The sequence below is a fragment of the Dendronephthya gigantea genome, unplaced genomic scaffold (genome assembly GCF_004324835.1).
Source record: "Dendronephthya gigantea isolate DGI-Jeju-01 unplaced genomic scaffold, DenGig_1.0 000043F, whole genome shotgun sequence".
NCBI lineage: Eukaryota > Metazoa > Cnidaria > Anthozoa > Malacalcyonacea > Nephtheidae > Dendronephthya > Dendronephthya gigantea.
Genome location: NW_021163053.1, coordinates 597,736 through 612,688, shown reverse-complemented (window position 1 = coordinate 612,688; position 14,953 = coordinate 597,736). Strand labels below are relative to the sequence as shown.

The window sequence follows — 14,953 nt, the reverse complement described above, 5'->3', positions numbered from 1 at the left end:
GTGTACTTCTGAAAATGTGAAGGTGTACTTCGTTTTTCGTCTAAATTTTTTACTTCGTGTCAAAATGTTTTTTTTTCGCCGAAACTTTTCCCAGCGAAAATTTATTTTCTCTCAATTTTTTTCTTGTATCTAATTTTTTTTTGTCAAAATTTTTTTCTTGTGTCAAAGTATTTTATTTTGTAAAAATTTTTTCTAGTGTGAAAATATTTTATTTTTTATAAATTATTTTTCTTGTAAAATTTTTTTGCTTTTAAAAAAGTTTCGAGCCATTGGTTTATTTTTAGAATATTAAAAAAGTCGTCAATTTGGCTTAATTTAGTATTATAAAACCCTTCGCTGTCGCAATGAACGTGTAATAATCCCACAATCACCACATTAAGCAATGTCATATATACTGAACCTTCGACTTTTCGAGTCATACCCACTGCGTTATTTGGTCTCTGTGTACTTTTTGCAACCTTAACGGGGCACTGTGGGTTTTTATATAATAATATAAGTTTGTTATCAACACACAATCCGGTGGCCGAGTGGTTAAGGCTATAACCGGTAAGGTTGTAAAGGTAGGTTCGAATCCTGCATGGGAGTAGTCGCATTTTTCCCGCCGAAATTACTATTTAATTTAAAATTCTTCGATCGTCGGATTGTATGTTAATACCAACCTTACAATATATATATATTATTCCGGTGGCTCAGTGGTCAAGGCTATGGCCTACCAGGCTGTAAGGGTAGGTTCGAATCCTGCATGGGAAAGGTTCGATTTTTTCCACCGAAATTACTATTTAATTCAAAATTCTTCGAAAAGAATTAGGTCAAATAAAGAACAATAGCTTTCGACAAATGATGCGGTGGTCTAGTGGTTAAGACATTCGTTTCTCACTCTGAGGACAAACGTTTCAACTCCTGGCAATGCAAAAAAATTAGCCTGAAAAATTTCGGTGTGATTTGGAAGCGTTAAAACCGTAAAAGATTTCTCGGCCTTTGCGAAAGACTGTAAATTGAAAAAAATTTGAAATAAAAAAAATGAAAACAAATTCTCGCGTTCAAAAGTACTTGAAAATTGAAAGAAAAGCACAATTAAAAAAAGTTTTAAAAACGCGTGTCTTCTAAAAAGCCTGAACTGAATGAAGAAAGTCAGACGGAAAAACAATTTAACAATTCCCGCTTTTAAAAAACTCATGTTTACTTACCTTAATTTTTTTTCACGAAAATTTGACAGGGTGATTTTCTCGAGACTGAAAAAATTTAATTTTTTTCACTTTTTTGAAATTCTCTTAGATTTTTTTTCGACGCGAGTATTTTGTCTTGGGCTACCTGTGTCTGTCGGCTACCTGTGTCTGGCTTGACACAGGTAGCCCAAGACAAAATACTTTCGCGTCGAAAAAAAATCTAAGAGAATTTCAAAAAAGTGAAAAAATTAAATTTTTTCAGTCTCGAGAAAATCACCGTGTCAAATTTTCGTGAAAAAAAATTAAGGTAAGTAAACATGAGTTTTTTAAAAGCGGGAATTGTTAAATTGTTTTTCCGTCTGACTTTCTTCATTCAGTTCAGGCTTTTTAGAAGAAACGTGTTTTTAAAACTTTTTTTAATTGTGCTTTTCTTTCAATTTTCAAGTAGTTTTGAACGCGAGAATTTGTTTTCATTTTTTTTTATTTCAAATTTTTTTCAATTCACAGTCTTTCGCAAAGGCCGAGAAGCCTTTTAACTGTTTAAAGCTTCCAAATCACACCGAAATTTTTCAGGCTATTTTTTTTGCATTGCCAGGAGTTGAAACGTTTGTCGTCGGAGTGAGAAACGGATGTCTTAACCACTAGACCACCGCATCATTTGTCGAAAGCTATTGTTCTTTATTTGACCTAATTCTTTTCGATTAATTTTAAATTAAATAGTAATTTCGGTGGGAAAAATCGAACCTTTCCCATGCAGGACTCGAACCTACGCTTACAACCAGATAGGCCGTAGCCTTAACCACTCGGCCATCGGATTATATGTTGATAGCGCCTTAATATATACGACGTTATTGCGGTAGCCCAGTGGTTAAGGCTACGGCCTACCAGGCTGTAAGGGTAGGTTCGAATCCTGCATGGGAAAGGTTCGATTTTTTCCACCGAAATTACTATTTAATTCAAAATTCATCGAAAAGAATTAGGTCAAATAAAGAACAATAGCTTTCGACAAATGATGCGGTGGTCTAGTGGTTAAGACATTCGTTTCTCACTCCGAGGACAAACGTTTCAACTCCTGGCAATGCAAAAAAATTAGCCTGAAAAATTTCGGTGTGATTTGGAAGCGTTAAAACCGTAAAAGACTTCTCGGCCTTTGCGAAAGACTGTAAATTGAAAAAAATTTGAAATAAAAAAAATGAAAACAAATTCTCGCGTTCAAAAGTACTTGAAAATTGAAAGAAAAGCACAATTAAAAAAAGTTTTAAAAACGCGTGTCTTCTAAAAAGCCTGAACTGAATGAAGAAAGTCAGACGGAAAAACAATTTAACAATTCCCGCTTTTAAAAAACTCATGTTTACTTACCTTAATTTTTTTTTCACGAAAATTTGACAGGGTGATTTTCTCGAGACTGAAAAAATTTAATTTTTTTCACTTTTTTGAAATTCTCTTAGATTTTTTTTCGACGCGAAAGTATTTTGTCTTGGGCTACCTGTGTCTGTCTTGGGTCCTGTCTGGCTTGACACAGGTAGCCCAAGACAAAATACTTTCGCTTCGAAAAAAAAATCTAAGAGAATTTCAAAAAAGTGAAAAAAATTAAATTTTTTCAGTCTCGAGAAAATCACCCTGTCAAATTTTCGTGAAAAAAAATTAAGGTAAGTAAACATGAGTTTTTTAAAAGCGGGAATTGTTAAATTGTTTTTCCGTCTGACTTTCTTCATTCAGTTCAGGCTTTTTGGAAGACACGTGTTTTTAAAACTTTTTTTAATTGTGCTTTTCTTTCAATTTTTAAGTACCTTTGAACGCGAGAATTTGTTTTCATTTTTTTTATTTCAAATTTTTTTCAATTTACAGTCTTTCGCAAAGGCCGAGAAGCCTTTTAACTGTTTAAAGCTTCCAAATCACACCGAAATTTTTCAGGCTATTTTTATTGCATTGCCAGGAGTTGAAACGTTTGTCGTCGGAGTGAGAAACGGATGTCTTAACCACTAGACCACCGCATCATTTGTCGAAAGCTATTGTTCTTTATTTGACCTAACTCTTTTCGATGAATTTTAAATTAAATAGTAATTTCGGTGGGAAAAATCGAACCTTTCCCATGCAGGACTCGAACCTACGCTTACAACCAGATAGGCAGTAGCCTTAACCACTCGGCCATCGGATAGTGTGCTGATACAAACCTTATATTATTGTACAAAAACCCACAGCGCCCCGTTTGTTGCAGCGTGTATGACTCCAAGAGTTGAAGGTTCAGTATACATCACATTGCTCAATGTGGTGATTGTGGGATTATTACACGTTCACTGCGTCAGGGAAGGGTTTTATAATACTAAATTAGGCCAAATTGAGGACTTTTTCAACGTTCTAAAAATGAACTAAATTGCTCGAAAACCAAAGAGATAAGTCTGAGGAAACATTTGAAGCCATTTTTAGCATATTAACACAGGTTTAGAAAATTTTCAAAAGTCGTCAGATTTGCGCAAAAAAAATTGAAAAGAAAAAAAATTTGCTGGAATAAATTTTCGCTGGAATAAATTTTCGCTGGAAAAAAGATTTGGACACAAGAAAAAAATTTTCACATTAAAAAAATTTTGAGACAAAAAAAAAATTGGAGAGGAAAAGAAATTGGACACAAATAATTGAAACGAAATTTTTGGATCGAAAATTTTAAAAAACCCAACAAAATATATTCAAAAACCAAAGAGTATTGAATACTAAATATTTAAAGCCATTTTCAGCATGCTAACACATATAAAAATGAGCATTTATGAAAATAACTTGAAGATTATGAAGCCGTATTTTCAAAAGTCGTCAAAATGGTAAAGGGGTAACTCTTGCTATTTTGGCCAAAATTAATATTTTTTTTAATTTTCCAAAAACGAACTAAATGTGCTGAAAAACTAAAGATATTAGTCGTAGTAAATATTTTAAACCATTTTCAGCATGTTAACAATTTTTTTTTAAATTTTCAAAAGTCGTTCGTTTTTGGAACATTAATTAAAAAGTCGCTCAAAAATTTTCTAAACATGTTGAAAATCGTTTTTTCAGCACATTTCAATTTTCGTCAATTTTTTGAAATTTCAAAATTTGGTTGAAAATACGTTAAAATTGCATTCTTTCATGAAAAAAATATATTTGAACACATAGAATCATACTTTGATAAATTTCAAAATTTCAGTCAAATCGACAACGGGGGACCAAAGGAAAAATCCTAATTTTCGTCAATTTTAAAAATACGTCGAAATGGTTCAGAATTAATTAGAATTGCATTCTTTCATGAAAACAATACATTTCAACACATAAAATCATACTTTGATAAATTTCAAAATTTCAGCCAAATCGGCAACGGAGTAGCTACCAAAGGAAAAATCCTAATTTTCGTCAATTTTAAAAATACGTCGAAAAAGCTTCAGAATTAATTAGTATTGCAATCTTTAATGAAAACAATACATTTGAACACATAAAATCATACTTTGATAAACTTCAAAATTTCAGCAAATCGGCAACGGGGGCCCAAAGGAAAAATCTTAATTCGGTTGAAAATACGTCGTAAGGTTTCAGAATTAATTAGAATTGCATTCTTTCATGAAAACAAAGCATTTGAACACATAAAATCATACTTTGATAAATTTCAAAATTTCAGGCAAATCGACAACCGGGGACCAAAGGAAAAATCTTATGGTTTTACAAGAACCATATACAGAGTCTAAAAACGCAGTTAGTATGAGTCTTAGTAAAATAATATAGGACATCGCTCAATGTGACGATTGTGGGATATTCACACATTCACTGCAACTGCGATGTGTTTTTCAATACTTCCAAGTTTATTTAAATTTTTTTAAATTTCAAAATGTTTTAAATTTTTTAAATTTTAAATTAAAAAAAACTGCGTTATTTGTGTCTGGGAATTTTCGGAAATCTGGGGAAATTTTTAATAAATATTTCAACTTGGTTGTGAGTATAGAATGGCATAAAATTCCAATAAATATATAATATAGTTCAGTGGCATAGATATAATATAATTTCACTGATACATATAATATAAACACGTCACGGATGTTTAAAACACGCGCAAGAGGCCTAGGGACTAGGCTGTTAAAATGCTGATAGGCTGATAACACTAATACATCCTCGTCCCAGGGGGGGACACAATCACAATGACACTGATATGTAATAAAAAGCCTGATGAATGGTGATAGGCCTGATTCCAGTATATACCAGTGAACTCTGTACAACATTGAGATTTGAGAAGTTAGTTCACCACCATAGCTACCACACCATCCAGCCTACCGAGACAAGAGCTGCTAATATGGTGCCATCATAATTACTAATTTCGAAGTTTGGAATAAATTATGATTGCAACTCGCCCATTTTGTTCGAATATATCTCGCAGTTTTCGTGCTTTGATAACCGGTGCTCCCGGCTCGGGAAAAGGGACTATATCATCAAGAATTGTTCGTGATTCTGGTTTGGTTCACTTATCAAGCGGAGATGTTCTGCGTCTGCATGTCAAACAAGGCTCTAAGCTAGGAACGAAGGCAAAGGATTACATTGATCGAGGTGTATTACTACCAGATAATCTTATCGTAGAACTTATGATCAGTGAAATCGATAAACTTTCAAACAAACGTTGGTTATTGGATGGTAGGTGAAATTTGAAGATATTTGTGCAAAGAATAGACCTTTTTGCAAAGTTGGCAGATTTGTATACTGGATACCTTTTTACAACTAATTGTACTAATTAGTAGTAAAAAGGCATACCGTACATTTGTACTAATTTTATTATGCTCTTTTCAGCTATGGTGCTTGTATTTTTTTTGCATAGGTCAAAAAGTAGTCTCTAAATATCTATTAGATTGGGATCCTCTATTAATCTTTTATATGTAATAGCTAGGTTGGGAAAACATGCTTTTGTTGGTGATAGTGCATAATAGGGCTAATAGAACATGGTGGTATAAATATATACAAGGATGAATCAATATGCAAAATATTCAATTCCTTTTGCAAAAGAGCCTGCAATAAGGCAATGGTGCTGGAAGGAGTATAGGGCTTGTTCTATAACCTTGACTGTATTTCTAGGGATCAAACAGACCTCCAAAATTTTTTTCTCCCCCTGATTTTAGTCCTGATTAGTCATTAAGATTTAGATAGAATCTGATTTTCTGGTTTCGCAGGATTTCCCAGAACAATTGAGCAAGCAATGCAATTGGATATGAGGCAAAAGTTTGATATAGTTATCAATCTTGATATACCATTTAGTGAAATTAAGAGAAGAATTGAGGTATGAAAGTTTCACAAATACTGTACTAATGTCTCACTAATAGTTTCACTAATACAATACTATATGTCTAAGACATTACTGTATGTGTAAATGTATAAAAATATATATAATAATAGTCTAGCCATGGAAATGTACATTTTTACTTTGGAATTTAAGCAAAGATATGTGCACTTGAGCAGTGGACGTGTTTACCATCTTGAGTGGAATCCTCCTAAGACACCTGTGAGTTAATTATCTTATAAGTATATTATTGGCTAAATCAATTAGATTAGTTAAATCAAATTTTGGCCATGTTTAATAATGATTTGCTTTAACCAAATCATTTTCCTAGGGGATTGATGATATTACAGGAGAGCCACTTGTGCAGCGCGAAGATGACAAGGTTTTTTTGTAAATTAATATAATAAGGCATGTTTCACATCGAACTTTTCATGTGTCAAATCAAATGCAAATGAACTTAAACAAAGACTTTAGCTCATTAACATTAGGTTCGGCACATGAAAAGTTCAACGTCTGAAATGGGCCTAAGTTGACTTGATTCGTACTACATTTATAAAAGGCAAGAACAGAAATCTATTGTCAGAATATTTTTTCCCTATAAATTCCGCATGTAATGTAGCGGTAACTTTTGATAAATTTCTTATTTAGCCTGAGACTGTTGATGCAAGGTTAAACATTTTCCAATCCCAAATGACTCCTGTGCTCGAGTTTTACAGGTACAATTTCTGAATTTGCAGATTCATCTTTTGTTATATAGAAAATTTAATAATGCTGTTCACAGGATGTAGCCATAGGCAGCCCAGTCAATGCGGGTACCGCATACTATCTTATGTACATAATTATCCTAATATAATGCTGTAGCACAACATTGTTCATGCCTGTTTTGAACTACTTGCATCAACATGATGATTTTTATGCATGTAGTTTGATCTTGAGAAGCATGCACAGCAGTGTTCCCACTTCTGATTTTATTTTTCACAGCAAGCAAGGAATTTTGAAGACATTTTCTGGCACAGAGTCTGATGTTATATATCCAGAAATTAATGAATTTTTAAGGAAAGTTCTACCAAAGTGAATTATGCAAAATGTCTATAATGCTTTGTGGCAATATATATTAAAAGCCTGTGAATTTAATTAAAATAGAAACAATATAATAATAAAATATAAATAATCATATTGGAGAAAGACCACAATTTGCAGGAATTAGCAAAACTATCATGCATCTATTTAATTCCTGTCCATGAGAAAATATCAATACATTCAGAGCAACAGGTAAAATATAACCCAGCCTGGTCATGTTTGTCAATTTGGACAGTGAAAAAATGGATTGTTGCATTACCATGTTGTTCTACTAAATCATTTGTGCATTGTTCGTTAGGAAAACCTACGGGAATGATAATCATATTCGTATATATATCCATGTAGCATACAAAACAGCAGCTAAATTTTTTACAAAAAGGCCTAAATCCAAAACACAAAATAAACTTAAATCATAAAAAGAGTACAGGTGTTTGTCATTTGAAAAAGCAATCTGTCTTATCGTATGTAGTAAAACTCATTGTTCATGGGACATAGATATCTGCAAGTGAAAAGTAGCAAAAGAAGACAAAACGATCAAAAAATTTGTTCTGTTGTCCACCTCTATTGGCATTGCCCCGAAACAACTTTCTTAGTTCGATTCTTTCTGCAAATTAGTTTAGTATTGGTTTCTGTAGTTACATTAAATGAACAAAATATGACCTTAGTCAATCTGTGAAAACTGAGAAGAACATACTGAACAGTTTAGCATTAAAATACTTGGAAATGGACAGCAGAATTACGGTAGAAATTGATTGAAGGAGAATTATTTCCAATCGCCTTCCCTGTAAGTTGGTCTACAGTAGTCCACTGAGAGAATACAAAATTTTCTAGCTGTGCGCTGCTGGAGCTGCTCATCAACGTTGTTTGCGTCTATCACAAAACTGCCTTCTCTAAAGCCGCGTTTACACTTCAGGCCTAGACCTGGCCTGGACCAGGTTAGACCTGGCCTTGACCAGGTTAGACCTGGCCGGGACCAGGTCTATGACAAGTCTATGTAATATGTGCTACGTTCACACTGTCTTCCTTGTTGATGATGTACGATAGCCAAAGTAATTGACAAAATACATGAAAAAAGACCCGGGTCAAGCCGAAAAGTGGTAATACTATATGGATCCTATACCAATCACACTATTAAGTTCAAAACTTGTCAGGACTAGGTAAGGCCTGTTCACATTACCATTACTGGTCCAGGCCACCTTCTGCTGTTGACCTGGATTTTGTGGCCTAGACGAGGTCCAGACCTGGTCTACGCCGGATAAACAACGTTCACATCTAGGCCTAGGCCTGGTCCAGGCCAGGTCAAAGCACGTTGTGTAAACGCGGCTATGCGCGGTGATGAGTGTATCTTGTGTATCACCATAAAGGTTATTGGAACCTTTGCGGTTACACCTGTGGCACTGGAACCTCCTTTTGATTTGGTTGTACAAGCAAACCTTGGTAGGTTCCTTCTTCAAGGACTATAATGTCTTACACTTCAAGCATCTGATATGCATTCAATGATGCATGTGACAAGGAATATTTAAGATTTTGTTATGGAACCATGATTTGCAGCTATTCTAACAATGCAATACATTTTTGTTTCACAAAGTGTATATATAGGAAAATTACAAATTTTACAAGTCTTGCTTACCCGCATCTTCAGCTTATTCACAGTGGCCTAAGTCACCGTCCGTACAATCACAGCGGGGAGCAAGCATTATTTGTTTAATAGCTTGATTACAATTGGAACTCCTTTATTGTCTATCGCCTTTAGTTTTTTATGATATGGTTTCAGAGATTCTTTCACTTCTTCACGTACTTCAGAGACTGAACACTCAAGCAGGCTAGAGTAGAAAGCAAGGATGGTTGATATACCAGTGACTGGAGTGTAAAGCAGTTTATTTTAAGTTGCAGATTTGTTCAGCATGTAAAAAAACGGTCACGCAAGTTAACATGCAAAAAATGTGGTGAATATAGTAACAATGACAACAAAATTTCTTTCAAAAGAAAATTCTAACCTTACGACTACAAATGCTCCTCTATTGATGTGGCATGTGTTAAATAAGCTTTCTGGATCCATTCGAGACATCAACAATGGTGAAAAAAGAAACTCTGATCCTAAAACATAACGTCATATTTTGAAAAATATATTTCGTGCAATTTTTGACGACCTTTAATTTTATGCAGTGCCAGTGGACTAATATGCAATTTTAAAGACAAGGACTTCTTGATTTTTTTGTTGTATATTTCAAAATACCGTTCGTTTTTGGGCTACTTTTTGTAATGATATTACATTATTACCTTTCTCGCTGCGTTTTTTGTCTAATTGTATAAGCTGCTTGATTGCGAAATGACCGCTTGCACTTTTAAAAACATGGTTCTAAATAGACGAAAAGTTGTACCGTGATAAACAATGTTAGATACACATCAATATGTTAATAAATGTAGGTATATAAAGTGCTAACATATATACTACATGATATATTATATAGTAATTTATCAATTTACCTCCTCGTCGTCGCTAGCAATATCTAAAACTTTAGTTGCTAATTTTACAACACTTTGCATTACAACTTCCACATCACCTATGTAGATAATAAAAATAAAATCTCACTGTTAAACTTAATATTCAGATATTCAGAAGAGGCGCGCCATTTTTGAATCATGATTATTTAAAAACAACTTAATATTTAATGACGATTGGTAAACACAAGTTACACAACCTGGCAAGCCAGTTGGTAAACATTGTTTTATTGTTAGTGCACCACATATATGGGAATATATAATAATTTATTACCACATATATTGCATCACAGCAAAATATCCAAAAAGCATCGTATTTTTCATACATAATTCGTACGTCACATATTTCATTAAGCCATGTTGTAATACTTCTCAACATGAATATTGCATATCGTACCTTCAACATTATGTACAATGGCGACAAAAAGTTGACTTAATGCTTTGTCAAAGAGCAATGTCTTGGCATTTTCTGCTGAAAATTTGATCAACGAAGGTGAAATTGCTGACAAAAGTTCACCTCTTCGCACCGAGTTCTCCTTCTTGCTATAAGGACAAGGATAAGAATATCTATCAACGCATTGATTAAGGAATATCAGGCCCGATTTTTGCCGTTATCCAAAAATAAATACGCAGTATATTGCTTGGCGGCTGAGGAAATCGTGCAAGTAGTACATGTACGTCAGAATCAGCAATGGAAGTTCTCCCTACCTGCTTTTATTACCATCACCCTGTGCTAATTGTTCAATTATCTTCGGGGCGAAATATGAGGGTGAACGTGGAGCGAGAAGATAAAGAAGAACCTTTCTACCATGATGGTTCTCAGATATATCATTCAAACATGTCACCATTTCCTGTAGACAACAAAATCATTCACTACAAAATAAGTTCTGCTGTATGTTATTGTCTAGAGCATATATCATAACGCCAAAGTCTACTGAAAGCTTATCACATATGACGACTTACGTAAAAATAAAGCATAAATGTGTAGATCGCTTACAGAAGGAAAATAATCGTTTGCCGTTTGGGTTTATAAACTTACCGCGATTATAACTTTTTGCACAAGAACAGTATCATCAACACAATCGAACAAGGCAAGTAAAACAAGATGACCATATTCCTCCTAGGTTAAGAAGTTCTAGTTGAAGCAAGAAGCATCACATTGTGAAAGCCACATGAGATTATGTACCTTGCAGATTTTTGTAACATAACCCTTTAAACTCTTTACAATAACTTTACGGTCCTAAAATCGCATTGAATAAAATTGTTAAATAGGTTATCTTATTGATGATAGCTTATTTGATTAAAACTCTATTTGTTTTTCATCTAGATGACTTTAAGAGAAGGAAGAAGTAATCCTTCTAAATTCTAGTCCAGCATCCTCCCACCAAACCACAGAGAAGTTACTATTTTCTATAAATCTATTGCTTTCATTAAAAACATTTTCCAGTTGAAATTGAAATCTTACTTTTGGAGTCCCATGCCATAAACACGACATGGTCACTTTTGCCCCTTCACTCGTATGAAGAATCATCACCAACTGTTCACGTACAGCTTCAATCATCTCCTGAAAAGAAAAAACTTGAAAGGAATTTTGGCAAACATTTGTTTCTTAATTCCACACGAAGCATTCTTCGAGAACTTCAGTATGTCTGCATCAACACTTAGTTTAGCAATTAATTTTTCACTAATTGTAGAATCTCTGGTGTTATTAATTAATTTACTTCATTAAATATCAAGTAAGAACTACCAAGATGTTTTGCCAAACATGTCTTGTGCTGTACAGCATTTATATTTCATAATGCATTTATACATAATTTCATTTTGACCATTACAATACACATGACCTCCAAAGTTTTGATTTGGGAATTGACAGTAACATCCTATCTTCAAAGCAGAAAACATGAAATAAAAAATCATACCGTTCGCATCTTTTCATCAGCATTAGTGAAGAAATCTAGTAATGCCTTATGTACAATTGTATGTGACACAAGTGATCTGAAACAAATTGTAACAGATTGTTTGGATACAAATTTACAAGATTTTGTAATTCATTAAGCTGATAAACAAACTGATAAAAATAGTCAAGTTTGGCTGATTATTTTCAACAAGTTGAAGATTTTTTGCATGTAGGAATTCAATTCAATATGTACATAACAATACAATTCTCCATCAAAAATAAAAGTTAATAATCTTGAATGGTTTCATACTTTTGTATTAGAGATACAAGTGTTTCCTTAAGGTTCCTAAGGATATATGGTTTCTTGTGTGGATCACATGATATAATTTCTTCCAGTGAACGAGCATCATCAATCTAAAAGATATCAAACAGTGTCACTCTGTATTGTTGAGGAAAAAGTATTGATGAAGACAAACGGAATTATATTTGGTCCTGAATGAGATAATGTTTGTAGAAAAGATGTACCTTTGTCATTGAATATTCTGCTCCATAAAATTCTTGCATGAGATATTTTCTTTGATTGGAATTAGCAAAATCATGATAGATATTTTCAATTATATCTCCTGCTTCCTAGAAAAATTTTCCAAGAAATACATTATGTAAGATAACACTTTTGAAGGTAACACTTTTGAAGGTGGTTGAGTGCCACCAGGAATAATGACATAAACTTCTAAACTTCTAACTCATAATTGTAGAAGACTTAATTACCTTATGTCGGATACATTTCTTAACTTTGCGATTAAAAGATGAAATAACATGGCTTCTCTGTTCCTTTGTTCTACATAATGTAATATCATGATTAACTGTGACCACATGTAATTAAATTGCTCAATCTGTCAAATGATATAATTGTTTTTCCTTTTTACAATTAACTTATGTATTGATCATCTCAAAAATCTATTCAACTATACTTACCCATACTTCATCATTTTCTTAATAAAGAATTTGGAATATTTCTTTAGTGCTAATTCTGCAATGTTGTCTAGTTAAAAACAAAAAACAGTAAAAAGTCCAATATAATTCTTGCAATCCATGATAAATTTCTCCCACATTACCTATTTGCAAAAATGATAGATCAGTTAACACATACCTTTGAACTGATCAAACAGTTTTGCTCTCTGCTCTGCACTACCATACTTGATGCATATTTCTATCACTCGGACAGTATCATGTTTGAAAACAACCTGGACACAGCATAAATGATAAATAAAAAATTATATTCAAATCTTGCTTCAACGATTTTTTAAATTCTTCAGTGCATTTGCAACTTATTCAGTCAAATCATCAACAGTACCTCATGACCATGACCAGCAATAATGCCAAGAACTTCATCAACCATTATCTTCTTTTTGTCAGATGAAATGTCCTTCCTTTTAATTAGATGTTAATAATTTTTATACAGTAACTGATTCAATTTAATGTAAAAGTTTGGTTCTTTGTGCAACTTGTAATTTTTAATAAAATCATATAAGAATAGCATTTTGTTTTTAATATAATTTTATCCTACTATCTCATTACGGCAGTGCTCCCATGACGCAAAGTCAACCTTATGCAAAGCCAACCCAAATTTCTCACCCCTGCTCTATGTACAGAATGTATATTGAACAGTTGAACTGTAAACCGATTTGTGTGGAGAAACTGCTCGATCGTGATTTTAATAAATTTTAGAAATATTGATCATGAAAATCACAATTTGATTTATCATTCACAAATCACAAACTGTGGTTTTGAACCCTGCAAGATTATTTTAACTTGAGAGATTTAGTCAAATACCAATTATGATTAACCAATTTTCTATATTGAATGAACTACTATTATTAGATATTAAATTCATCAATTATTGCATATAGAGTATATTAAATATCAGGTGTATACCTTCTCAATCCATCATATTTCTTCATTAATGACATAGTCAATTCATAATTGTGTTTTCGTTTTCTCCTAGCAACTTTAAGCTCTTTTCTGTCCAATCTTGTTGGAATTTCATCCCCTTTCTTAGCTCGTAACTTTTTTTTGTTTGGACCACCGTCATCTTCTGACTTTCGTTTTTTATTCGAGTCAAATAACTCCTTCTCTTCACGTCCATTAAGCTTGAGCTTTTTATTGCCAGTATCCCTTTTTCCTCTATTTATTTTAAACGCGGGAACCTTTATATCCTTATCCTCCTTTACAATTTTGTCACTGGCATTAGATTTACTCTTCAAACTCTTTTTAAAATTCTTACGCTTTTTTAACCCATCAATGGGTTTTTTACCTTCGATATATTTGTTCTTAGGCCTGCCAAATGCCCCAGATCCACTTTTCTTAGTCCGTTTGAATTTCATAGTACAGTATAAGTTAGATTCAAATGTATAAAGGATAAAGTTTGTAAGGATATATAAACATATGTCACAAACTTCCAAACTTCAAAACACGCTGCAACGTAGCGGTTAAAACTATAATTTTACACGTGCAACTACGTCGAAAATGCAGCAACGAACGCCATCTTGAATTTCTGGCGTCAAACCGAGGCGAGCGGAAGTCTGGAACTAGGTTTGTACTTTATAAGCAATGAAATGGAACTAGTATACTATTTCTAGTAATAGTGAAATTATTAATTAAGGTGCAAATTATATAGCTTCAATCAATGAATCGACAATCATAAAGATCCTATCAATACAGCTATTGTTACAGTTGTATTCGAGGTAACTGGGTTTTTATATGCAACAAAAATTGATGAATATGGGCAGCCACCTGTACGCTACGCGTGCCTATTTTTTTTAATTGCAAATGTAAGTCTTAAGACTAGAGAAATTTCAAATGAATTAGGAATTGAAATTAGGGACGTTTCATCTTCATTGCCGTAAAACCCAAGTGCCTGTTAATGCAGGCTCTTTGTAGTACGAAGCTGGCTCGTTTCCATCGGTTACATTTTCGGCGGTGATTATTCTGAGGCCTCCCATTTTCGAAAATGGGCTGTTCTAATTGGAAAAC

The 14,953-nt window shown here is 33.3% G+C and overlaps 2 protein-coding genes across 2 annotated transcripts; one reads left to right on the top strand and one right to left on the bottom strand.

The window, feature by feature from the left end:
• The first annotated feature begins 5,316 nt into the window (after positions 1–5,316).
• Positions 5,317–7,937, top strand: LOC114527156 (GTP:AMP phosphotransferase AK3, mitochondrial-like). Its single transcript, XM_028548786.1, has 6 exons — positions 5,317–5,804; positions 6,335–6,441; positions 6,598–6,663; positions 6,773–6,823; positions 7,090–7,157; positions 7,423–7,937. Exons 1-6 carry the CDS (start codon positions 5,513–5,515, stop codon positions 7,514–7,516), a joined length of 678 nt encoding a protein of 225 aa, XP_028404587.1. The 5' UTR covers positions 5,317–5,512; the 3' UTR covers positions 7,517–7,937.
• A 790-nt stretch (positions 7,938–8,727) lies between these two features.
• On the bottom strand, positions 8,728–14,499 carry LOC114527255 (pumilio homolog 3-like). The gene is made up of 17 exons (XM_028548910.1): positions 13,856–14,499; positions 13,275–13,350; positions 13,071–13,164; positions 12,896–12,962; positions 12,689–12,758; positions 12,446–12,550; positions 12,231–12,334; positions 11,943–12,018; positions 11,489–11,587; positions 11,210–11,263; positions 11,063–11,143; positions 10,732–10,874; positions 10,421–10,566; positions 10,009–10,085; positions 9,802–9,880; positions 9,519–9,618; positions 8,728–9,344 (listed from the first exon to the last, which is right to left on the bottom strand). Exons 1-17 carry the CDS (start codon positions 14,302–14,304, stop codon positions 9,218–9,220), a joined length of 1,947 nt encoding a protein of 648 aa, XP_028404711.1. The 5' UTR covers positions 14,305–14,499; the 3' UTR covers positions 8,728–9,217.
• Between the last annotated feature and the right edge of the window lie 454 nt (positions 14,500–14,953).

Excerpts from the sequence above, each read along its gene's own strand:
- LOC114527156 (XM_028548786.1), top strand. The coding sequence starts at position 5,513 with ATGATTGCAACTCGCCCATTTTGTTCGAATATATCTCGCAGTTTTCGT. Across the intron at positions 6,664-6,772 it reads GGAATCCTCCTAAGACACCT|GGGATTGATGATATTACAGG; the intron begins GTGAGTTAATTA and ends TCATTTTCCTAG. Across the intron at positions 7,158-7,422 it reads CCTGTGCTCGAGTTTTACAG|CAAGCAAGGAATTTTGAAGA; the intron begins GTACAATTTCTG and ends TATTTTTCACAG.
- LOC114527255 (XM_028548910.1), bottom strand. The coding sequence starts at position 14,304 with ATGAAATTCAAACGGACTAAGAAAAGTGGATCTGGGGCATTTGGCAGG. Across the intron at positions 9,881-10,008 it reads TTGCTAGCGACGACGAGGAG|AACCATGTTTTTAAAAGTGC; the intron begins GTAAATTGATAA and ends TCGTCTATTTAG. Across the intron at positions 9,345-9,518 it reads GGAGCATTTGTAGTCGTAAG|CCTGCTTGAGTGTTCAGTCT; the intron begins GTTAGAATTTTC and ends TTTCTACTCTAG.